This window comes from Apiospora aurea, assembly GCF_038362705.1.
Source record: "Apiospora aurea strain CBS 24483 chromosome Unknown utg000004l_segment0_segment0, whole genome shotgun sequence".
In the NCBI taxonomy this organism is placed as follows: domain Eukaryota; kingdom Fungi; phylum Ascomycota; class Sordariomycetes; order Amphisphaeriales; family Apiosporaceae; genus Apiospora; species Apiospora aurea.
The window spans coordinates 722,129-746,840 of NW_027117391.1; the positions used below are offsets into that span (position 1 = coordinate 722,129).

Genomic DNA, 24,712 nt, shown 5'->3' on the forward strand with positions numbered 1-24,712 from the left:
TTCCATGTTGATAGTTGTCAGATGTGAGTCAGGTGCTTCCCTCTTTCGGAGCAAGCCCTACTTCTATAGTGGGAAGAAGAGCAGAAAGGCGTCGCCACATACCAAACACCACCATGACTCCATCGATTGCACCTAGCTAATAACTTTACATCAAACCTGCTGTCGTGGAAGTTTCCCTTCAGAAGGTTGTATTCTCGTGAGATGGATGTGCCAGCCTGTACAGCAATTTGTGATTGATCGAACACACCTAGGATGCGCCAGCTGGACTCGTATGGTCTGGTTAAATCTGGCTTGGATGGAATACCCGCATGTGTATTCGTTGATTCATTTCGTTGATTCTGGAGCAAGTAGTCAGGTGGGTGCTAATAATGAAGTGGCAGTTGGTGGATTATGTACGAGCAGTGCGGCAAAGCATCACACAGGCGCATGTTATCACAAGTCGAGATCAGACTGCTGCAAGCTTTTCCCCGAGTTAATGGTTCAGTGGCAGCACGTATGCATTCAAGGCTGTACCATGGCCTAAGTGATAGGCTTATCTCACTATCGGTCTGCTGGTAGCAGAGCTTTGGTGAATCGGGTGCCTCTGTCACCTTCACTCCCTTAAATAAACGCCCTATTGTTCACACAAAAGGCCCCACCGGTGATTTCTATTCGCATACTCACCACACCATTTTTCCATCTTCCCAGCAGAAATTTTCTAAGTTTTGCTGCAAAAGTTCTTTGGGATCAATGGGAAAGAACATCAACTCGCATAAACAAACGCCCGTCACCACACCAGTTTATTGAAGATATTCTTGACGCTCAGCCCTGCCACATCCACCTCACTGTAGGTCCTATTCAACGCCAGGATAATTGCTCGACTACCTCAGCTAACGTTAAGAACCACAGCTACGACGCGCGTTGAATAGGTTAAAGATGGACCCCCAAACGTACAGACGACTTATGGAGGAGATCCGGGCTTTACGTAACGAAAAGACAGGGTTGCAGTTGAGCCAGATCGGACTACAGCGACGCTTGGATCGGCAATCAAGCTCAGCCCAGCAACTTCGAGGACAGCTGCAAGAGCAAAGCCAAGAGAACAAGCGACTTCGTGGCCAACTAGAAGAGCAATGCCGAGAGACCAAGCAGCTTCGTGACGAGCTGGACAGACAAGGAGCAGCACAGAGCGCGCTCCAGAAACAGCTGCATGAGCAGGAAGCATCCAATGCTGAGCCTCAGACGCAGGTCATTGACCAAGAGATTTGCAGGGAAGAAATACAGGGTCGGCTCGACAAGGCGAAAGAGCAGATGAACGAAGCAGTAGACCGAGCGGAAGACTTCGAAGCCCACTACAAAGCTTCGATGATCCACACCAGAAATATGGTTGCCCATGCCAACGAGGCGGCGGCCCGCGCCAACGAAAAGCATCGGATCGCCCAAGAGATGCAAGACTACGTCGACTCCGTAGAGGAGGAGAGCCACCGCCTTTACAGCGACTGGCAAGACGCAAAAGTCGAAGCATCCCAGCTGGACCAGGAGGCTGAGGGGCTGTATCAGTATAATCTGGCTTTACTAGCAGAGAGAGAGAGTATCTCCGAGCTACCCAGATCAACTTCTACCGGCGTATCCGAGACCAGAATTACTGACTGGTGCATCATTAAGACAAGGTAAGCGCTCCTACACTGGCGGGTCATGAGAATTTAACTGTTCCTAACGTAATCATCATTGACAGGATCCGCACAGAAGTCAGTTTATGTAGGAATAATGTACCAAGACGAACGTTATAAAGCCTGAAAATTCTGTTTTTTGGTGTAAGAGACAATGATAAGACACCTTGGGGGTCTACAGCTTGCTTTGGGTCTCGTCACGATTTTGAAGATAGAGCCAAAGAGAAACTTGATTCACACAATGCAACATCTCCGTCTTCCTCTCCTGTTCTATTTAGTTTTCCTTTCCTTCCCAGCGGCAATTGTATACTAGTTTACAGCATCGTTTCATCGTCCACCGGTGCAGGGGCATGCATACCAAGGTGCTGCGAGCAATGGGAACTCAGGGCAGTGTCCTCGATGATGCAAGACCGTCTTGAGAAAGCCGAGGATGAAACATACGCCCTTCATAATGATCTCGCGTCGGCCAACTATCTTACCAAGAGGCAGGAGAATCGAGTCCGCCACGTCGAAGAGTACGAGTGCGGCAGACGGGCCCATGTACTTCGAGCTGGAGGATACAAAGCGCAGACACAAGAAGACGCAAGAATCACGCCAAATGCTCTTCTGTGAGATGCTTCAGAATGCAGACCGGATTTAGAATGAGTGGGACGAGGGTCGCGACTCACGACACACCGAGCTCGGTAGTCTGCGCAGATATGTCAAGGAAATCGAAATCGAGCTTAAGGAGTTGAGAGAGTATGTTGCAGAGGTTGAGGACGAAATTCAAATCTACACAACGATCTCGCGGAGACAAGAGACGATCTCTACCAAAATGAGGCAGATATCCAGGCAATGCGAAACATGGCCATGAACTTGCTAGGCCAGGCAGAGCCTGGGAGGGAAGAAATAGGAGCCTCGTTGCGCCATGTTTGCGATGTTTGTGGAAAGCCGTCGCTTATGGCTAAGCAGATAGGCGTGCGATTTGTTTCGGCATACGATACTCAATTCACTGGCAAGGTAACTGTATAGGGTTGATAAGAAGCTGGGAGACGAAGTATGCTACCCATCAAGGCTGGGCAAACGAGATCGACAGTTGAGCGAGGGTGTTGCTACTTACTCATGGGGAGGAAGTAGAAATGGTGGTTGGCATCGCCACTTACTTTGGCCCTCTTTCCGTATCAAGGGTACGCAGTAGGGAGCCCTTACTGTTCAGAGAGCTGCCTTCCCCTCTGCTGGTCGATAATAGGGCCTGCTTAAGTACTAATAAACTCCTCGACAGGAACTTAGCTGCAAACACCAGTGAGGTGTCAAGTCGGGGGGGGCACTGTTGGCCACTGTTCCACGGCACTCTTCGGGGCAGTTTCCGGTCAGGACTTGTGCCTTCATAGCGGGCGTGCCGGGGCATCAGTTCTAGTGGATCGGTAAGGCGCCCGCCTGTGCGGACGTTGAGGCGGGGTTCCAGTGCTGGGCCCCTCCCTATAGTGGTCAAGTGTGTTATCTGGGGGTTGGCATTGCCTATAGATAGTGAGCTACTTTACCAAGAGTGCTTCAACACCACGCCATCATCGAAGCACTTAGCCAAGCGGCAGAAGGTGCCCACGAACAGAACAGTTTCTGGAAAAGAAAATTCGACCGAGCCTACAAAATTCGCTTGCAGCTTCACCAAAACATAGCATTGCTCCAGGCCAGCACTTTTATGATCACTGTTCAAGCTACAGAAGAACACCCCATTGCATGAGGGTTGTTTCCCTTTGCATGCGGCGCTGCTGGACCAACAGCATCCAGTATTCTACGGCCTGTAACCTACTACGTCAATTGGTACTCAAATCACAACCTTGTTTGCCGACTCAGCTAACCTGTGTAGCCCGACCAGACGGCTTCAAGAAAGCCACAATGCCTGTCGAACAGGCCGAGGGTGGTGGAAACGCCACCACCGTAGACCATCCGAGAGATAATAACGATCTGCCTCTGCGATCGGGTAAAGAGAACAACACGTGCACTTCCAGCGAAGACAGTATGTAAACAGTTACCAACAATTAAAAGAGTCAGGTAACTAACGGATCAACTACAGTCAAACAACTGTTAACAAACCGAGAAAATCTGGAGAAGGAACTTCAACAGTCGAGACGCCGCGTCAAGCGGAACGAGGACACCATCCGGAGCCTCACGCGTCAGATACTCCAGAATGTGCGCCACGTCCTGAACGCCGAGGAGGAGGCTCGCGATGAGCGCTACAACGAGGTCGGACAGCTGAAGGGCTACATTGCCGAGATCGAGCAGGAGAGCAAGGATCTTAACTGTTCTCTCGAGGAGGCGAAGGATCTCAACGATCGCTACGTGGCGGAATACGAGAACCTGAGCACCTACGTTGAAGTGGTCGAGCAGGAGAATCACGATCTTCACAATGATCTCATGGACACGAGAGATCATCTGGACCAGCGGGAGGCGGAAAACGAGGCCCTCTGCAACACGGTCGTGACGCTGTTGTTCGAGATCAGAAGATTGCAGGCCACGCAGCCAGGCTTGTTCCGCCGGCTGCGTGATGCTACCGATTGAACGAACGTTGCCGCAAGGACTGCACCTATTGACGGGTCCTACCTATGCTGATCAATGCATAGAACCAGAACTGTAGAGTAGATGGGTTGGGGTTTCGGGGACTTTATGGGATGAGTACCTCCGGTACTCCCAACTAAGATGATAAGTCTCTATAGATAATACGACATGATACACTTGATGAAATCTTGGATGTTTTTTCTGTATTGTGCATGAAGAACATTGGCTCCAGAAACTTTGACTGATGTATGGCTCACTAGTGGGTGTCACGCCTGTTGCCACAGGACGTGTGATCCATGCCGTGTATTGATACTGGGCTTCCGTCCCATGGCCTGACAATGCGGATGGTTGTCACCACTTGCTTAGATCAACAAGTATTCTCTTGCATGGAAAGCCGGCAGTACCAATCCCAAACATTGGATGTGTTCAAGTGTTTTGTAACATCCGCAGCAGTATGTTATGCGGAAACAAGCCATGCGGGAGAACCACGTGCCTGTTCTGGCGACACTTCACCTTTGTTCAGAGAAACAAGGGGATTGAATGGGTTAGGCATGCCGCGTATAAAACCAGAGACTGGCGCCTCGTCCCTTGGAGTAAGCACCTCGGATAATTCCATTGTCGTCCTGGAAAGCCTTGAGCCCAAGCACAACACACAAAGCAAAACAAAGCACCCCACCGACAACAACACGTGCAAGCGCAATCTCTGACGATGGATTTGGATGATTTGTTTTCCGACAATGTAGAAGGCCACCCAGGGTTCACCTACACTGGGACCTTCGGCGTCCCTGATACGTTCAGCTCCGACGATAACTCATCGAACGAGGAAGGTCCCAGATCCAACACGAGCAGTGAGCACTGGTTCCGAACTCCGACGCCTCCCGTAGAACCAGTTCCACCAAACGGCAGCTCTCCTGCCATCCGCCCTATGCGGGACCCCCAGGTCTGTGGCAGGAATACCAATTCCCCGAAACCGAGGGCAACGGCCAGGAAACTGCGGTAGGTCCCGGATTCGACAGGAGCAGTCAGGTCTCGCCCAACACACTGCCGCCTCCCGTGGGACCAGTTCCACCAAACGGCGAGCAGGCGACTGCGTTAGGTCCCAGATCCGATACGAGCGGTACGATCTCGCCCCTCAGCTTCCCCTCTTCCACGATCCCAGTCACCAACCCCACCAACGGCGAGGGGTCGGCGGAACGCCCCATTCCACCCCCCGTGGAGCCACCGACCGCGACGACCGCCGTCACCACCCCTCGGCCGCGACGGCCCTGGCGGGGCTGCTGCAACGACCTCTTCTGGTGCTACGGCGTCTGCATGTGCCTCTTCGTCTGGGTGTACGTGTGCGTCTGCCTCTATCTGGCGTACCGGGTTTTCCCCGGCCTTTTCTCCTTTGCGTTCTGGCTCGGCTGGCTGCGCTGGCTGAAGGCGCTAGCCAAATTCATGCGCTCCGGCACGATGCCGCCGCCCGCTCCGGCCAATACTGACAATGCCACGATCACCAGCACAATGGCAGAAGTAGTATCCCAGACGTCGTCGACGCCATTGCCCTCCACGTCGTCGCTACCATCGTCTTCGCCCCCTCCGCCGCCGCCGCCGCCTTCTTCGACGCCGCCACCCAGTGACGACGAAGAAGCTTCCGACGACGTGCCTGCGCCCCCCGCGAGCACGGTGTGGGAGGCCAAGATCTACACCTTCTACCATCAAGAGGTGACCCGGACGGTTAGGTCACTGTAGAGGCTGTATGTGCGGTATTCTCATCGTGGGACATACTGCCAAGATTACCCCTGGTAAGTGATCCTCAGTAGATGCTGAGGTTTGTATGGCTTACCAGAATATGTATGCGTCTCGCAAATCTGTTTATGCCTCTGTCCATTGTTGTTTGCGAGGCGGAATTTGTTTATCTGTTTCCAGTTCAGCTTAGATAAAAAAAGACGAGATTTTACAGAAAGCGATTATTTTACACTGAGAAACACGTGAATAGATATAGTAAATCATATCATGACTGGTTTATTCCTCCTATCTCAAGCCAAACCGTTGGCCCTAATGTACCTCTCTCATTAGTCGTGAGACTCCTTGCGTGCTCCGTCAAACTTCCCTAGCTCGTCTACCAAACCGAGCCATCAAGACCTCATTTTCCATCTACCAAACCGATCCATCAAGACTTCATTTTCCACAGCCTTAAAATCGGCGAACGAACTTCTCGGGCTCTGCCACTCATCATTTGCCTCGTTGAAGCTCACCTCGGTGCCGGAGCGCCGGACGAACCAGGGAAAGTAGTGGCTGGCCGTGTTAAAATCACGTCCGAAGTAGTGAAACGATGTCACTGTATATGTCTGGTCGAGATCCCATTGGTCCTTGTCTTCCCGTGCAACTCTCCACTTCGTAGGACACTTATCGCAGGCGAACGAGAAGCTGCTAGGAGGGGCTCTCTCACACTTGGACGAGTAGGTCATAGGGCACTTCTCGCACCCGAAAAAGGGGAGGCAAATCGTTTTCATCTGCTCCCTTTCAAGCGCAGTTGGGCTACGCGGCTTCATGAATCTGATCGGAGGCATGTGCGGAGGTCTGGTAGTAACAGTTCCGCTCGAAGGAACCTTGCAAGCAAAAGGTCCAGGGCCTGCAAAACCAGCCTGGATACTGCGTTTGAACGCAGGCAAATTACACGCGCGAGGGTTGACATGACCGTCTGGCGCTGGCGCTGATGCGGTGGATTGATGAGGACATACTCGTCGCGGGTAAGTCCTTAGATAGTCGTCCAGGCAAGTTGGCCCAAGAAAAGGACCGAATTGGTGCTCGTGGCGAAGTATCAGCTTGCCACTGATCCAGTCCGCACTGGTCGACAAGGTATACTGGACCTGGCCATGCTGAGCCTGGAATTTCCGAGCCAAATGACTGACGGCAAACTTAGCATCGAAAGCTTTCTGCTCGAAGGCTGAGGCGACATGGCCCAGCAAAAGGTTGTATCCATTATCTGGAGTGCGAGGAAGGTAGTCAATGTAATGACCTTGACAGAACCTGGTCAATCGGGTCTCGCGATGCTCGGTAGGTGGCTTTATGGGTGAATGGAGGGAAGCGCAGGGCACACACATTTCATAATCGGAAGGTCGTAGATCGCGGCAGAGAGGCTTAAGAAACACGTTATGGTGTGCCTGGGCGGCTGGATGATTGCGCTTATTTCCGCTCACAAGGTCCCGATAATTGGTCAACCATTGCGTCCCCAAGACGGCGAGGGCCAGCTTGCAGGTCAGTGTGAGGCAGGCTGCTGTGCTGGGGGGCATAAGTTCGGCGATGTTCTTGAGGATCTCTGGCGGCAACTTCACGAGGAAAGTGCGTTGGTTTGGGACCTGTATGAGTCCATTGGCGCTCTGATGGGAAGGTGAAGGCGTCTCTGTCGTTTTCCTCCGCTTTAATGCTCGAGATTGATCGGCAACATCATGAGACGGCTCATACTGATGAGGTAACTTGGGCTTCGGATAACTGCCTGTCGACACATCGGATGTACTTGTACTGCTGTCGCCAGGTTGGATCGCCATGCGGACTCGGCGACGCCGTTGTGGCGTCGGCGACTTGGCCGAGTAACGGTCCACGGTGGGCTCGTAGGTATAATTCAGCAGAAAGACATCAATGTCTTGTCTTTCGCCACGAAGAAAACTTTGCTGAGTATAAAGTCTCGCCGAGGATGATTATCTCTTTGCTGAGACTGAAAACACAGCATGTGCTGGTGTTGCCCCTCTAGGAATTATTGCTAGAGCTTGGGATCTGGGGTTTGGTGGGGTAGCGCTGAAAGACATTAAAGGCAGGCCCTTCTTCTAAGCCCCACCTGACTTTGATCTACAACATCAACAACAGGGAGGAGGACATGAAATTTTAAGTGCTTAAGCGATATAATTGGTTGATTTGGCTCACCAAAAGAATTGCAGTCACCAGCAATCCAGCTTGGCAGATCTTGGCCTTTTGATTTATCTGATAGGCGGTGCAGATCTTCAAGCCTCCTTGAATACGACAATGAAGTGGACCACACTACCCACTATCACGAGATCCGATATCCCACCCACTGCAAGCTGGAGACTGCGACCCAACCAAGAGTACCAATAGAAAACATGCTTTGACAGCATCTTAGCCTCTCCGGATCGTCTATTGATGCGGAAGACGGAGGAAGGTCCCTTCTAGTCGGTGGGAGTCGTAGCTGGTGTCGTCGAAAAAGCCTTTCTGCAGACTACAACTACTTCCTCGTTGGGCGTCCTGGATCAAGACAATTGGCCGGTCCGAACGATGCTTAAGACTCAATCGAACAATGCCTTCATGATATGGCAGCCTTATTTGCGGGGGCCTGAACATGGGGTCTTCCTGTGCTGGGAATGATCACGTACTTCAAACAACTCCAAGGCGTCATCAAGTGCACTTCAGATAGGGATGCTGGGGTAGCAAACCAATATACAATGTATGATTCCTTAGTAGCAAACATGTGCATAGACCGGCATGGCATCCGTATGTATGGGCATTTTCAATTGGAAAGCGTCCAAGATCCAAAGGGCCAATGTGAATTGTATGTGACGTGGTGCGACTCATCCTGCAACCCACATCAGGTACCAACATAACAACACCGGATGGATGAGGTACCACTTGACGGCGCCCACCTGTAAACAATAAATCGATTCAACCCGGAACAAATCCGATTACCTTGCCTTTGGCCTTTTCCTTCACCCACCTTCGTTTGCCTTAAATCGGAACTTCGTCCGTCAGTGAGCTTGGAGTGTGTTTGGTCGCTTGCCCGAAGTCGCGTTTGTTTCCTCCCACCCATCGCCACCACCCACATCCAAACAACACACCTTCGCACAAACGCACACGTCTTGATCTCTTCACCTTTGGCATTCAATCCCAAAAACACCAACCGAACGACCTTGTCGGCGTCATTTCATACCCACTACACCAATTCTTTCAGTCTCTGGTACTCGATACACAATGAAGAACATCAAGATGCTCGTCGCTACCCTGGCCATGGGCTTCGTCGGCGTCAACGCCGCTGCTCAGGGAAGTAAGTTCAACAAGTTTTTCCTCTTCTGAAACAATTGCGCGACTTACTTCTCTCATGTCACCGCCGCGAAAGTTTTGGTTTCGCTCTGTCCCCTCAAAAGCCAGCATCATACCTCATCGTTCCCTTGCACGGCTTTTGCAAGTCGACCAACCCAAAGAAGCCCATGCCAAGCAATTCTCGAATTTGGTAACATAAATGAATGGAATCTTGGTACTGACTATCACCACAGTTCCCACCCCTCCTGGCTTCATCGGCTACGCCAACGACGGCAATGGCCAGGACACCGTGGCCCGCCCCCTCCAGCCCTCCCCCGGCACCATCCTCTCCGAGCCCCCCGTCGTTGGTGGCGGCCGCGATGGTAGCCAGCAGCAGCCTCACGATGGCGCCGTCCCCAGTGGATTCCACATCGGCCTCAAGCAGCAGCAGGGCGGCTCGACCTGGATGACCACCGTCACCACAACCGGCACCCTGACCCTGACCCTGGCCTCGGGCTCCGTGACCACCATCAGCGGCCCCTACGCCATCGAGACCCAAGTTGTCGAGTCCGACACCACCATCCCCATCACGGTCGCTGAGACCGCTTCGAGCCAGATCTCCTCGATGACGGACGCCGACTACGGCGCTTCTTCCTCCTCCTCGTTGGCTACTACTTCTACCAGTACCTCTGCTGCCTCGACTGCTACCATCACTGCCTCGACCAGCACCACCCAGAGCAGCGACGCATCTTCTTCAGTCACTACTCCTGCTCTTCTTTCCTCTGCGACCACTGCTGCTAGCAGCTCCTTCGATTCTTCCGCCAGTGAGAGCACCGCCAGTGGCACCGACGACTCCGCCACCAGCACCCCAGACGCCACGTCGTCGGACGCCGCCTCGCCCTCAAACAGCGGCGACCCCAACTCGGCGGCCTCGCACTGCACGGCCATGGCCATGCTCCAGAAGTTCGCCGTCGTCTACATCGTCTTCCAGTTCTGGGACACGACGTTCTTCGATCGCTACTTGTAAGCACGCGTTAGATGGGATGGGATGGGATCGCCGCTGGGCTTGGTCCTATTGAGCGAGCCCGGTTGACGACGGAATGAGGGTGAATGATTGATTCACCCACTCACTGCTAAGCATGAAATGGCGTATTTGGTTTTCGGTTATGGAAAACACAGCACACGGTTCTCAGCATACGGATAATAGACACGGGTTAATGGCTTGCATTTACTGGCGTTCACGTGGCACGAGGAAGTGACTCAACACTCCGAACGAAAGGGAGGTTTCTACGCCAACGATGTTTTCTTGCTTGGCAATAATGAATTGAGATGAACCTTTGATGGAACTCCTTAAAGTTGCTCTTTGATGTGATGTGTGTTGTGACATGTAGTAGCTCGAAGAGAAAAGCCCCCATGGATGGGCAGGTCGAGCAAAAGATTACTGTCCGTTGGCGCAGAAGGAGAGGAATGATACTAATGTTCAGCAACCGTTGCCATTTGTATTATTGAAGTATATATCTCATTTCGCCAACGTCAAAACTCTACACCATCTCTCATTCAACTCGCTCCCCCAAAATCATCATCAACAGCAAAAGCAAGTTAGTTGCCTCCATCCCCCCTAGCTAGAATCTGCTCCTTCGTTCCTCTTCTACACCTCACAGCATCAACAAATCCCCATTGCTCCCACCCCCGGTCGCCGGCCTAAACACCTGCTGCGGCGCATACTGGTTAACCACGTAACCCGCCTCATGCCCCCGCCCCCAAACGTAGCATCGCCATTATCGTCGTTCACGCCCATGGCGGCCATCTGCTGGGACCCTATCCCCGCAAAATACGCATCCGCGTCGTTGATGACGGACTGGTCCGTGATCCCGCCCATAGCCGCCTGCTGCTGTTGCTGGTGCATCTGCTGCTGCTGCTGGGCGTAGTTATCGGACCCAGCGAGGCCGCCCTGGCTCGAGGTGCGCACGAGCGCGGGTTGGCCGCCCATGCCGAGCATCGACAGGTGCTTCTGGGTCTCGAACGTCGGCAAGTTTTGCGAGGTCGGGAGGCGGTCCTTCTGGAGCGCGGGGCTGTCCGGCAGGCGGCGGGGGGCGCGCCGAGCGGAACACGGTCTGGACGGGCTTGAGGTAGATGGTGGCGAGGGTGCCGACGTTGAGGCACATCTCCTCGAGGGTCTGGGGGTCGAGCTTCTCGGACTCGGCCGTGATGGGTGGCTTCTCGCCCATGACGATCTGCTTGGCGATGTTCATGTCGGTCGACAGCAGGCGCCAGTACATGTAGGCGCGGTCGCGCAGGTCCGGGTTATCCGTCTCCTCGGTCGCCCATTTCAGCACCTTGGGCACCAAGTCCTGGCCCTTGGTCGGACGCTGGATGAAGAGCTTCACCGTCGCCGTCAGGAGCGCGAGTTGCACCTCCACGGGCTCCTCAGCGAATGAGTACAGGAAATCCTCAAGCAGCACGTCTGAGTTCTCAATGCGAGCCGCATACTGGCCAATGACCCACACCATGGCCGCCTTGGCCTCGGGCTCGTCCAAGCTGTCGAGATTCTCGCAGAGCGTGCCGATGATGGACTCATACTGGTTGGGATACTTGCGGAAGATGTTGCGGATCACCACTGTCGCTTCCTGCACGATATAGGGGACCTTGGTGGCGACCAGCTCAAGTAGCAGGTTGATGCAGCGTCGGGCAGCGGGCTCAATCTTAATGGCCAGCTTTCCGATGGCGCGAACCGCTTTTCGAACAAAGTGCACGTCGACCTCGGTGGCGTACTCGCGCAGTTCCGTGAGAACCTCGTCAATGTTCTTTTCGTTGGCCAACATGAAGATCAACTCGAGCTTGGTGACCTTGACATAGATGGGATCGTTGTATTTGCAGAAGAAAACGCGGATGTCGTTTCGTAACACCTCTGGTCGTCGCTGCAGAATGAGCAAGGCATTGCGGAGTGCCAGGTATTGCACTTCAGGTCCCTTGGCCAGTAGAGTTACCAACGGCGGGGGATAACTTTCGGCACAAAGCCGAAATTTGCTTCTCGTCGGCAATGTAGTTCATGAGGTAGAGTATAACGCGTATACAAGTCAAGACCACTGCCGAATTCGAGTGGGATAGTCGCGGTGCTATCCGTTCGGCCAAGAGAGTAGCCTCTCCAGCTTCTTGTGGTACATAAGACATCAAAGCCTCGAGGATGTATGTTTGGCCCCATCTGTAGCAGGTTAGCTCCTGATTCTTGTTCTTATTGCATAAATGAAACTTACTCGGAACAATCGGGTAGGATAGCCACCATTTTGGAAGCATTGCTGTAGTCGATGGTGAGCTTGATGGCATCGCTTCTCTCCCAGATATCCATCAGGCCTGCCAATGCGCTCGCAACAACGGTCGGGTTGTCGTCTCTCAGCAGGGAGTTGAGGCGCTCGATCAGGTCCGAGTGTTCTACCATGTGCCTATCATGGTCGTACAGCTTGGCTACGCAATACGCCGCGGTCTTTCGGACGTAAGGGTCTGCGTCGCGCAGCATCTGCTTGACAATCGGAACTGTGGCCTCGACGAATTCTTTGACGTGGACATAAGACATGGTGCGCAGGGTCAGAGCTCTAACGAGGGGGTTGTTGTCTTCCATATCCTAGTCGGCTGTCAGCGCATGGTTTCGCTCCCGTCCGGGTAACCAACCGACTTACCTGTTCCAAAACTGGGATGGCCTTCACGGCCAACTCTGGTTTCATCCTCGCATAGTTGACCAGAAATAAGTAGCACCTATACTTTCCAGTCAGCGCGGTCCTGCTTCCTTTTTCGGCTTGTGTAGCTCACATCTTCTTGATCTCGAGGTTCGGTATGTTCATGCATTGTATTATGTCGGGGAACAGCTGGACCATTTCGTTGTTGCTCATGGTCATGTTTGCGACAATCTTCTTAAGGGCGACCTTCTTTTGCGAAAAGTTCTTGTCCTTCTTGCCGCCGCTGTTCAACTCGAGGCGCAGCTCGGCCACCTTGCCCTGCATTGTCATAGGTCGTGAGCCATAGTAGGACGGGGGTACGTATGCGAGAAACATGTTCATGGAAACGATCAGGGCGTGGGGAGGGGTTCATGGTTTGTGGGATAGGCGGTGGCGATCGATTTGAACAGCATTGAAAGCATGCGCTTCTGAACCGGGAAACAGCTTGGGAAGGTGTAGGAAGATTGCGAAGGTATCCAGGAAAGTACAAAGGAGTTGAAGATGGCGGTTCAACGATGGGAGGTACAACAACTTGCGACCAGGCAGGAATTGAGGTGATCGGGTGGGGAGGAAGACAATTGATAACAATGCGACTCGCGGCAATCAATATGACATCAAAGACGCCATCGCATGTCTCGGGAAGAATAAATGAAATATTGGCTTACTCGAGCGAACAGCTTCGAGTCTCCTCCTACTTGAGGGTTCGACATTGCGAAGGAGGTATAGGTCGCAAATAGACGCTTTCTTTTTCCTTTGGTATCTGCTATTGTACAGACGTCTGTCCTTCTCCCATCTACCGTGTCGCGGCTAACTAGTTGGCGTAGGAGCTGATAGCAAAGTATTGACCTGATGGATGCGACTTGGGGTGATTCTCCAAGGATGCGACTGCAGAGTAGACCGCCAATCCCCTCGGACGCAGTGATCTAGGTACGCGTGGCACAAGCTGTCTAGGCCGTATGTTAAAGTGCGACAGTCCAATAGAAGTCGGGACAGAAGGGCGGCGGGATGCGACAGGGAGGTCGTGGAGGGGTAGTCGAGCAACGTCGCGTCACATGCGCATCGTCTGGTTCATCGATTCGTCGAGTGGCTGGCCGATCAGATCATTGGGTTCTGTCTCGGTCGGGGTATCGCTCGCTCGTCAGGGAATGCTGCTGCAGACTATCGGCATGGTCTAAGGGGGATATCGAGATGGACATGTAGTAGATGGAGATTATTAGAAAGCAGCAACATTTGGATGTTCCCTGCCCGACTCACGACGTCGAAATTCCGGCCGGACCGTTCTCCACCAAATCCGCCCGAGCAACAGACCTGCATGTCCCAGGGGACAGCCGCTAGGGGTGTAGGGGCATGCACCGTTCTACTCTATCAGCATGGGGGGAGGCCCCGCTACAATACTTCCAAGCATCTGGCCCTTGCTTGCAATCAACGGACTGGACAGGCCAACAGCCTCCTGACCTTTTGGGTCTCATAAGGGGTTTGTATCTTGCAGATACCAATACAATCAATATTGTGTACCCAAGGTTATAATGGCATGAGCTTCAATTGAATATCCGGTTGGACTGTTTTACAACTGTGAAGTTCCAAGCCAAAAGCGCTTACCCGTTCCCCTGGCCCTTGCTATCAAAAGAAAGGAAAGACGCGAGGACAGGGATTTGGCTGAGGAACCCGAGCGGCGAGCCCACTAACTCTTTGTTCCCCACCCCAACCACAAGGCTGCTGCCACAGGCGCATTGGAGCCTCAAGCTCGGATTCTTTTTCTTCTTGACAGCTTCAGCATCGTCCATCGCATATCAAAACAGTGAAAAGCCACCGCATCGCATCAGAAATATCTGGCTTGGTAACATACCATATCAAAAATGGCGTCCAACACACCCATTGCCACGTATGTGTCATTGCACTCCGACACATACACTCCCTGGCTTGGTCGGTGAATTTTGCTTTGCTAACGTGAAACCGCGACTTTTTTCTCGGACATGTAGTGTCTACGTGCGCAACCTCGAGGAGCGCGTCAAGCCGGAGCCGCTCAAGGTCGCCCTCGATGCCATCTTCTCCGAGTACGGCACCATCATCGACATCGTCGCCAAGACGAACCTGAAGGCCAAGGGCCAGGCCTTCATCGTCTTCGAGAACCCCGAGTCCGCTCAGCAGGCCATCGAGGAAGTCCAGGGCTTCGAGCTCTTCGACAAGCCCATGCAGCTCGCCCTTGCCCGTACCCGGAGCGATGCCACCGTCCAGAAGACCGGCAACGAGGAGGAGTTCGAGCTCCACAAGCGCAGACGTGTCGCGGAGAAGGGTATGTACACTCAACAAGCTGGCGCCAAAGCCTCCCTCAGCGCATCAGAGACTGACTCCAACCCTCAACCACAGACAAGAAGAAGGCTGCCGAAGCTGCCGAGGAACAGAAACGCCTCAAGCGCCCCGGCGCAGCCGCGCCCGCCGACGCGAACCGCCCTGCCAAGACCGCACGCGGTGGTCTCAAGTCGACCGGTCCTACCGCCAACACCGTGGTGCCCGACGAATACCTCCCCCCCAACAAGATCCTGTTCGTGCAGAACCTGCCCGACGACTACGACATCGACTCCCTCACGGGCATCTTCGGGCGCTTCGAGGGCTTCCGCGAGGTACGACTGGTGCCCGGTCGCCGCGGCATTGCCTTCGTCGAGTACGAGGCCGAGGCGGGTGCCATTACGGCCAAGGAGCAGACCGCTGGCATGGCTCTGGGCGAGAGCAACAAGCCGATGAAGGTTACCTACCAGAGACAGTAGATAGGCGTAGACCGATAATAGTAGTTGTACGCTTTTGCTGCGATAATACCATGATACCCATAGCAATCAGTCCCATTGTGAATACCTGTATTAGGTTATGCGACTTCCTCCCAGCAGAGAATACTGAGATCAACCAAAGTGCTATTATCATGCGCTTAATTAGTAGCACTATGTTGGACTGTGTTTACTGAACTTTCAGGGGTAATGTGCGAAAGCATTCACTAGCAAGGCCAGTATCAAACCTTGGTCAGCCATCATGATCCATCGTGGGCGCTACATTGACATCGGCTTTGCTCGTTTCAGCTATCCTCCCATTTCCTCTTGGTCAGATCGTACTCCCTAGCACGCACTGGCGCGCCGCTACTCCTAGGTCCCTGTCGATAAGTGATGACAATCTTTCCCGCCACATCATCTGGCAACCTCAACTGAAAGTCATGCAACCTCCGTACGACTGGCGCCGTCGGCATACGCATCACCTCCTCTTCCGTTGGCGCCTCAACGACGACAGCGGGATCCGTCATCTTACTGATGCTGCTCCTAGCATCGTCCCCTTCTCCCTCTTCCAGACGTATAACCTCGCGCGCAACCGCCGCCGTCAACTCAGTGTCCCAAATCCCCTCCTTATGCGGCTTGAACCCCAGAAACCGCAGCGCATGGAGCCGCACCCGCCGCACGCGGCACTTCAGCGCCGTGTAGTACAGCGGCGGGATCCAGCCCATGTCGGCCGTGGACTGGGAGATCTTGCTCGTGTAGTTGATCAGGGGGTTGTAGTGTAACTCGTAGCGGATCAGATGGCGCAGCTCGCTCGAGTGTTGCACGATGGCGAGGAAGCTGGGTGTGTGGGCATCGTATACGGCTTCGGCTTCGGTGACGTCGGTCAAGCAGACTGAGGCCATGATGTGGGATTGGTAGTACATGCTGAGAAGTAGCAGGTAGCCGTAGTGGGTAAAGGGGCTCAGGGTGCTTTTCATTAGGCTCCGCGACGCCTTGTAGGTATTGTGCCAGGTATGCAGCCCGGAAAGAATTTCGGCTTGCCTCCGGACCAGCGTCCTCTCGCTATTGCTGCTTTTGCTAGCCTTGTCGCTGATACCAAAGGTAGCAGCGCCTAACCGCCTGCTGTCCTCGGCAAGGTAGAGGATGTCGTTGATCAGCTGGTCGAGATGCTGCCGGGCCTCAGTGACAGAGTGAAACGTAAAGCTCGGAAGCGGCGCCGATGTGATCCGCATCACCAGGCGCGGGTAGGGCATGCTGTGAGCGCCGTGTAAATTGGCCTGGACGAGTAGCTTAGTCAGGGTGTCGGCAATCCACTCATCCACGAATTCGCGCGGCGGCCTGAGTATAAGGACAGGCTCGTCGCATTCTAGCTCATACCCCTGAAATTCGCCAAGAAGCTTGAGGCCGCTGTGTAAGTGCGCGATACCGATATTGTACCGCCCATTCAAGAATTCGAGATTAGCGAATACCAAACAGGCGATCAGAGCCACGCGTATAGATGTGGCACTGCTGCCTTTCCCGGCGACAAGATGGGGCTGGAGCTGCTGGATGGCCTTGCTATACTGCACGAGGGTAAACTCGTCGCTCTTGTCCAGCGTAGCCACTGACGACAGATCCACATCACCGACGACGTTCTTCTGATGCGTCGAACTGAGCGCTAGCGCGGCATGCATGATGGCCGGCTCGTTGACGCAAGCCTGGGGCAGCAGCTGCGACCAGAAGGTGATGCAGAAGATGCCCTGGAGTTTGGTCGTCGCCTTACACGAGAACCACTCGAAGCAGTCTTGCTCGGCTTTGCTAATCTGGCTTCCACTGATTGGGGATAGCCCCCGATGCGTCGGCAACAGAGCCTGACATGGCCGGGGCCCTTCGGGACGGGATCCGAAGCCGTTGCCACCTCCACCCCATACTCCATACCCGTCACAGACACGGCCGGTGGAAAGACAGCGGTCGCAGGCGGGCCGGCCTTCGTCACACTTGACTTTACGTATCCTACCACGTGGGGTTATGAGTGAGGGGGTTCTTCCCCAATGGACTGATTTAGTGAGGATGGGCGACTCACTTGCATGTCCGACAGCCCGATTTCACTTTGGACTTGCGAGCTTTGGGGTTACATGTCGTCGGAGGCATGTTACTGAAGATCGACCAGGAGTTTGCTGACCGAACACGGCTTTCGATTGCCCAATAAAGGGCAAGGACCAGTATGTAACCGTTGCAAGTCGCTAGGGGTCCAGATAGTGCGTATGAAACCAGTAGATGTTCGGGCAGGAACCGTGGTGTTATTGGGATACATGCTATTTGGAGATCATTCTCAGCTCTCATATCGCTCACCTCAGCACCTTACTCAAGTCCTTCCGTGATACCTACGAAGCCTAGTGGAGTAAGCAGACTTGTAGGTCACTGGCTTGCTCGGAAACAACGCCTGCTGATTGGCTGCTGTCGAACTTGAGCAAAAGCCCCTACGTGTAGATACGCCTAACCTAGTGCATCTTTCCTGGTTCATCCGTCGCTACGTCGCAGGCGACGTGTTCTTTGAAGGTGAGGCAATCATCCAAGGCGGGTGAAAGCCAGGCTATATCATCCCGATGTTGTATCATAAGGCTGGCCCAAATTATCCCAATTGATGTTCGACTGCAGATACCTGTCGAGGCCAAACACTGTCATATTTGGGGTGACCGCACGGCCTCACGTGGCTGACGTCAAATGTGGCTAGTGTAGCTCTGAGCTAAGGTGGGCTTGCTGATTGACTACGACATCAATTGATCTGCCTGTGCCGTTGTTCGCAATCCAGTCTCGCAACGAACATTTGATTGAACTACGGTATTGCCAGTCCCAAACCAAACAATATGACGACGACAACTACGATACCGACATGGGTCGCCGACCTCCAGTCACCTCCGGTCGCCAAGTCCAAGAACACCAGCATTCCTGACCCGCCGGGCTACTCGTCGCAATTGAGTGTCAAGGTAAATACATCGCCACATCACCAAGCGAATTATTCCTTTGGCCTGCAGTCCCTCTCGCTAACCAACTCTTCCTCTTCTCCCACAGGACAAGAAAGCCAAGTCGTCGACCGCCGTCGCCCCGCGCAAACAGCCCACCGCGGAAGAGATGGACACGCTGAAGCTCAAGAAGGCGTGGGAGGTGGCGCTGGGCCCGCTCAAGAACCTGCCGATGACGGCCGTCATGATGTACATGTCGGGCAACTCGCTGCAGATCTTCAGCATCATGATGGTCTTCATGGCCTTCAAGAACCCCATCATGGGCATCTTGGGAACCCAGCAGGCCTTCGAGCGCTTCGAGAGCGAGACCAACCGCAGCGGCATCTTCCAGGTCAAGCTCGCCTACATCGCGGCCCAGCTCGTCGCGCTCGCGCTGGGCGTGTGGAAGGTGAACGGGATGGGGCTGTTACCGTACGTTTTTCTGCTGCTGCTGCTGCTTCCTTCCTTTGTCCCCATTGCGGGGGTCTGGTTCTGTTACTAACTCGCTTCATTTCACAGCACGACGAGATCAGATTGGTTGGCATGGGAAGCCCAGAGGGTCCCTATAGAACACGCGGTTCCAGGCCTATAAACGATTGTATTGGTCTACCAGAGACGTTGAATAGAAAGAAGGCCTTTGCCCAAGTCAAAATAAACACCAGTACCACGCACACTCTGTTTGCTTTTCATGCACACTCTACCTACCCTCGCCTTTGTGTGTTTTGAACGCCACTTTCATGTCACTGTTTCGAATTCTGCCTTCCAACGTTTCGCGAGTGGTTAAATCAATCGACTTGCTCTGGGTTGCGGGGACTGGACCCTGCGACAGCGCCAATGTCACTGCCTGGGCCCCCGTCGGTGATGGAGTGGCTGATTTCTTGAGGCGGCCCTAGATGGTCAATCTGTTCAATGTTATGATACGGCTCGTCGCTCGGTTGGGTGTTGTGCCAGCTCGCGAGGGCCGTGTGGTCTTGTTGGCGTACGACCCCATTCGAGTTGCTGGAGTGCGGCCAGTCGTTGAGGAGAGCTGCTCTGGAATTTCGACGATCCATACACTCCTGGCGGCTCAGGACCAGAGGAGATGATGGGCCGGCCAGCTCGGGGGATGGCGTTGCCTCGGACCGAGGTGGTGTATTGTTGTTCGTCGAGGATGCGGTGTGCATCGTGGCGGATTGGTGCATGTCAGGTTCAACAACTCTAGGGGCCTGGGTCACATAAGCCGCCGGGCTGTTGGCTGGGTCCATGCCATGGTTTGCGATGGCTGGCGGGTCGTTGATGTTGCTTGGCACACGAACAGCAGCCCCATGTCGGGGGACGGTGTTGTCTCCGTTGACTCGACGTACTCCATTCACCTGTTGTGGGATAAGTTGAGGCATGGTAGTGTCAGTGGCATCATCAGATTTTTCCAATTCAGGTACCTGGGACTCCTGTGCGGCCTGGTCATCGTGGTCAGCAACTTCCCGTCAACATCGGGTTCGTTGCCTATTTGCTTACATGCGGGAACTCGTCCATGATCACTTGAGTGCCCTAGTAGGATGTTCGAAGTGGCGTCGCTGTATTGTGGGGGAAGCGAGCGTATGACCAGGTGCCGTGTGCAATGCTATTGCTTCGAGGCTTACTCTATAGCGAAAGAAAAGCTCCTTATTGATAGTTGACAAAAGCGAATGAACTAGTTTTGTGTTTGGTTTTTGGTGGCCCATCATTCTTGCCGTCTTATATATGACGGCCGCTCTTAACATCATTTGAAGCTTCCCAAACATCATGTCCGGCATCAGGAGTCACCTGCCACATTCCGGCGGCTTGCAGATGACCTGGAGCTGTCAAGTTGCATATGTACAGCCGATCCCTCTCCTGTTTGCGCCGCCATCTGAACAGTCTTCTATCATATATCACCGGGCAAATACAGCATGCCATTCCGGAATACTCCCCGGAAAAAGCACGGTTACGGCGCCCTGATTCTATGATGTCGATCATGGCCCGCCGTTAGCAAACAAGGCTTCCAAAGATGATTGTGTGAGGATGGGATGGTGTCACGCTGTAGCTGACTACTGACGTATGGCAAAATGTACCCAAGAGTTCGGTGGAAGTATCTGTAATGTGCCAATTTGGAGGTTGAAGCATAAAAGGAGAGTCACGTTGGTGTTCTGTGAAGAGAGTTCGTATTCTCTTACGGGGCGGGAGAGTTGGCCTTTAAATCGTATAGGCCGGCGCAAGGAAACGCTCGAAAGGAAAAGCGCGCCAGGCAGCCAGGAGTGTCAGGCACAAAGCCCAATCTCAAATGCCGGGCGTAGCTGCACAGCCTGCTTCAAGATGTCCATAATCTGACCAATGGCTGGCTGATCTGATATCGTATGCTGTTAGGGGTAGGACAAGGCTCCCTGTTGCCTTCCGAGCCACAGTCCAACCTATAGTAATTGCAGTCCCCTCATACCATTGCAGATGGGTCGATGCGACGGATGTCCAACATCTGCCCAATCATGCGTGGGACTATGCCTCTAGAAACGTCACGGCGCATCAGGCAGTGGAAGGTACTGAACTGATGTTTCCCTCACTGGGTGCTGCCTAATGCTGACGCCGTGCTCAAACGCCACCGAAGTATTTGCCGACGAGTATGACAGAGCTGGAGAGCTTCTTCCGCCCTGGCCGTCAGAAGTCTGGCCAATCATTTGGGATTTTAACCAGGGTGGTGGCCAAAACCTGCCCAATCGCAACCCCAAGATAAGAAAGTCGTAAGGCACGTACCACGGTTACCCCCAAGGGTACATACAGAAGGTAACGAAATGCTTATCGTTAATGAGGTACGAATAAACGTAGGGTTTTAATATCGTATGTAAAGAAAAACAGACCCACCTTCCTAAAAGGGCTTAAGAGCTTTGCTCCTGTTCTCGGGGTGCCATTTAATAATTAATTTTTTATTAAGGTTTAGTTTCTTTTTCTTTCCTTTAGCTTTACGTTTCGGTATACTAAGCCCTCTTTTTTATTTATTTTAATTATTTACCTATATAACCTTTTCGTAATTATAGACTTTTCGTAATTATATCTTTTATTACGAATACTCGTATATTTTACGTAGTTTTCGTATTCGTAGTCTTTTTTTTATTTATTATTATATTTATTAATTAAACGTTAACGAGGTTCACGATTTTTACCTTCGGTTTCTTTTTAATTTAACTTTTTATTTTAAAGCTAGACTTTCTTTTATTTTTATTATTATAGTCCTCCTCGTTATTTAAATTTTAAAATTCTTACGTTTATAACTTATAACTAGGTATAATATTTTTCGACGATTAAAGTATATATTCCTTTCCTTTTTTTTACCTTTTAAGATTTACCGGCCGGCGATATCGACGCCGTATTAACTATATCGTAATTCGTAAGTTTTATAATCCTTTCCGTAATTTCTCTTATAGTCCTTTTAACGAAGCCTTTTTATCTTTAACCTAATAATTACGGCAAATAACTCTTAATATTTTATACCTTTTTTATTGACCCCGCCGCTATTTAAACCGTTTTACTTTTCTATATCGCGGCTATTAAGATCGTATATCCCTTTTAATAACGATATTAATCCCGAGTCTCGTACCGAAACTAATTAAACTTTAATCTTTAAATTATTACTTTATATTTAAATATTTCGCCGGTTTTATAATATCCTTTAATTATTATAATTAGTTATTTATTATATTTATAATAAAGTTTATAGCTTTAAATTTTTACTATATTTATACCTACGATTAACTATTAATTTAATTATAATCGCAGCGGAAATAAATCTAGTCGTAGCGGTTACGGTAAAGGTACCGCTCGTAACGAAAACTAAACTAATTCTTTTTATAGTGATTATAATTAGGGACTTTTAAATATTGTAAGTGTTTATTTCTTTTATTTTTTTATTCGTATATATTAATATATATTACTGTTAAGGTGTCTTATTTTTTTTATAGTAACTTAGCTCGCTTAGCTAAAATTTAATAACGGTTTTATATGTAACACTTAGTTCGCTCGTGCTTTTAATTAAATATTACCTCGGTCTATATTTTTTACTATAAAATATCTCCGAGACTATTTTTTTAAACTCGTAATATCGAAATTATACGCTTTTAGGGTAATTATAAAGAGCTTCGTTAAAATAATTAAATTAAAACTATTATCGTCGTTACTCGTAATATTAAAATAAACTACGCCTATTAGTATTATATCGCCCTCCGCAGTTAATATAGTCGCACTATCCCCTTTAAAGATTATTAAGTCTTGCCCGTTTATATCACTATTTACACTAATTATATTATCCTCGGTTACCGCTATAATAACCCTATTATTATTAATAAAGTTAAAAAACTTAAATAAAATAGAATATATTTCTAATATTTACTTTTTTTACTTAATTATCTCTTATATTAACTATTTTCTTTAATATAATCCTAGCGGTCCTTTTACCCCCGCCCCTTAAATTTTAAACCTCGAGTAAAAGCGTGGTATTATAAAATACGTAAAGTATCCCACTAAAAATACTAAACGTTAAATTCCTAACGCTAATCGCCTCCCCGATAACCTCTATTAATTTTAACAACGCGAGAAAGTCTAAACCGTTATTTCGATTAGCCGGTAAATACTAAAGCGTTAACTATTTAACCGAAAAAACTATATTAAGCGAAACTACTTAAAGTCGCTCTTAATTTAAACCCGAAACCGTAAAGAGCCCGACGCCGATATTTATTACTAATATAAATATCGGGCCTAGTTTAATCGCCTTAAACTTATACTTTTTATATATTATATTCGCTCTTTTCCCGGTAATCGTTATACTAATTATATTTATTAAGGCTATAATTATAATATTAAACTTTATCTTAACGAAAAATACGACCCGCTTAATAAAAAAACTGGGATAATTTCCCCTTTTTTTAAATACGATAATATTTCGTTTCGTTATAATTATTAAAACGTAATAGTTTAATAATATTTATTACGTTAACGTAATAATATTTAGCTTTAATATATATTAAAATTTACGTTTTAAATAGTATTTTCGCGAACGACCCTTATTAGAAATATAATTTATAAATAATACCGACTTATAATATAAAATCTTTACGATAACTTTAAGTTTTTATTAGTTTTTTTATAATAAATATTACGTAACGTGGTTTACTATTAAGTAGCCCGTATCATTAAGTGGTCCACTTTTACCACTTCTCGACACTTTTATAAAAGTTATTTTAATTACGACGCTTTAAATTAATTAAATTTACTCGCTATTTAATTCGCTACTCGATTTTATATGTTTTTTATATGTTCGCGCATTATAGCTTATTTCGCCGCAAATTTTATAGCGCCTGCCGCCCGTCGCGCGCCTTTTTAATAAACTACTATTTTCGCTTTTATTAGTCGCTGGCCGTTTTTTTTTATTTTTTCGTCTTATAGCCTTCGAGATTTTTTAATCGTAAGGGCTTTTTTAAGCTAAATTCGCGACTTTTTAGCTTTTCGGCGCTTCGAAAGGGCTAAATTAGCCTTTTTTAAAGTACGTATCCGATTATATATAAAGGTTATTTTATAAGCTATTTTAATTATACTTTTCGCTATTTAGTTTACCGTATTTAAAATCGGCGTCGGAAAGCTTTTTTAATAGGCAGACACCCTCCTTTTAATATAAATAGAGTGCTTAGTTATTTATTAAAGGTTAAACGGCGTTTAAAAGTCGTAAATATTAACCGTTCATAAACAGGATAGGCTAAGTATAAATGTTTAGAGATATATATTCAGTTTATTAATTACCTCGTCCGGGTTATAAAATACTAAGCCGGATACGCTAAATCTAAATTTAATATTAGCTTCCATAAAAATAGCGAAATATATAGCTTTAAACGCAATAAAAAACTCGAGCTTCGTAATATAATTTATCGAGGCTTTAATAAATAGCTCGATTTCTTTCGAATAAGCACGTTTTAAAGGCGAATAAAATACTATATCGAGAAGTTAAAGTAGGTATAATAAATAGGGAGGTATATTAATTATAATAATGTCGTTATTTTAATAATATACCTCGAATTCGGCCGAAATATGGCTCTCGTAGC

General features: G+C 50.2%; 10 protein-coding genes across 10 annotated transcripts; 6 read left to right on the forward strand and 4 right to left on the reverse strand.

Annotated features, from left to right (window-relative positions):
• Positions 1–915: 915 nt before the first annotated feature.
• On the forward strand, positions 916–1,650 carry PG986_005044 (uncharacterized protein; the record flags this gene model as incomplete). The annotated part of the gene is made up of 1 exon (XM_066841266.1): positions 916–1,650. The coding sequence occupies one exon, from the start codon at positions 916–918 to the stop codon at positions 1,648–1,650; it is 735 nt and encodes a 244-aa protein (XP_066701128.1).
• Positions 1,651–3,521: 1,871 nt separating this feature from the next.
• Positions 3,522–4,184, forward strand: PG986_005045 (uncharacterized protein; the record flags this gene model as incomplete). Its single annotated transcript, XM_066841267.1, has 2 exons — positions 3,522–3,642; positions 3,700–4,184. 2 exons carry the CDS (start codon positions 3,522–3,524, stop codon positions 4,182–4,184), a joined length of 606 nt encoding a protein of 201 aa, XP_066701129.1.
• A 706-nt stretch (positions 4,185–4,890) lies between these two features.
• On the forward strand, positions 4,891–5,912 carry PG986_005046 (uncharacterized protein; the record flags this gene model as incomplete). Its single annotated transcript, XM_066841268.1, has 2 exons — positions 4,891–5,121; positions 5,208–5,912. 2 exons carry the CDS (start codon positions 4,891–4,893, stop codon positions 5,910–5,912), a joined length of 936 nt encoding a protein of 311 aa, XP_066701130.1.
• A 386-nt stretch (positions 5,913–6,298) lies between these two features.
• Positions 6,299–7,711, reverse strand: PG986_005047 (uncharacterized protein; the record flags this gene model as incomplete). Its single annotated transcript, XM_066841269.1, has 1 exon — positions 6,299–7,711. One exon carries the CDS (start codon positions 7,709–7,711, stop codon positions 6,299–6,301), a length of 1,413 nt encoding a protein of 470 aa, XP_066701131.1.
• Positions 7,712–9,140: 1,429 nt separating this feature from the next.
• Positions 9,141–10,215, forward strand: PG986_005048 (uncharacterized protein; the record flags this gene model as incomplete). Its single annotated transcript, XM_066841270.1, has 2 exons — positions 9,141–9,213; positions 9,443–10,215. 2 exons carry the CDS (start codon positions 9,141–9,143, stop codon positions 10,213–10,215), a joined length of 846 nt encoding a protein of 281 aa, XP_066701132.1.
• A 901-nt stretch (positions 10,216–11,116) lies between these two features.
• Positions 11,117–13,608, reverse strand: PG986_005049 (uncharacterized protein; the record flags this gene model as incomplete). The annotated part of the gene is made up of 6 exons (XM_066841271.1): positions 11,117–12,106; positions 12,180–12,390; positions 12,443–12,807; positions 12,863–12,938; positions 12,993–13,177; positions 13,564–13,608. 6 exons carry the CDS (start codon positions 13,606–13,608, stop codon positions 11,117–11,119), a joined length of 1,872 nt encoding a protein of 623 aa, XP_066701133.1.
• A 1,146-nt stretch (positions 13,609–14,754) lies between these two features.
• Positions 14,755–15,663, forward strand: PG986_005050 (uncharacterized protein; the record flags this gene model as incomplete). Its single annotated transcript, XM_066841272.1, has 3 exons — positions 14,755–14,780; positions 14,878–15,191; positions 15,266–15,663. The coding sequence occupies 3 exons, from the start codon at positions 14,755–14,757 to the stop codon at positions 15,661–15,663; spliced, it is 738 nt and encodes a 245-aa protein (XP_066701134.1).
• Positions 15,664–15,962: 299 nt separating this feature from the next.
• PG986_005051 (Protein of unknown function DUF3468) lies at positions 15,963–17,787 on the reverse strand (the record flags this gene model as incomplete). The annotated part of the gene is made up of 2 exons (XM_066841273.1): positions 15,963–17,649; positions 17,720–17,787. 2 exons carry the CDS (start codon positions 17,785–17,787, stop codon positions 15,963–15,965), a joined length of 1,755 nt encoding a protein of 584 aa, XP_066701135.1.
• A 716-nt stretch (positions 17,788–18,503) lies between these two features.
• Positions 18,504–19,230, forward strand: PG986_005052 (uncharacterized protein; the record flags this gene model as incomplete). The annotated part of the gene is made up of 3 exons (XM_066841274.1): positions 18,504–18,623; positions 18,709–19,070; positions 19,158–19,230. 3 exons carry the CDS (start codon positions 18,504–18,506, stop codon positions 19,228–19,230), a joined length of 555 nt encoding a protein of 184 aa, XP_066701136.1.
• A 193-nt stretch (positions 19,231–19,423) lies between these two features.
• PG986_005053 (uncharacterized protein) lies at positions 19,424–20,014 on the reverse strand (the record flags this gene model as incomplete). The annotated part of the gene is made up of 1 exon (XM_066841275.1): positions 19,424–20,014. The coding sequence occupies one exon, from the start codon at positions 20,012–20,014 to the stop codon at positions 19,424–19,426; it is 591 nt and encodes a 196-aa protein (XP_066701137.1).
• Between the last annotated feature and the right edge of the window lie 4,698 nt (positions 20,015–24,712).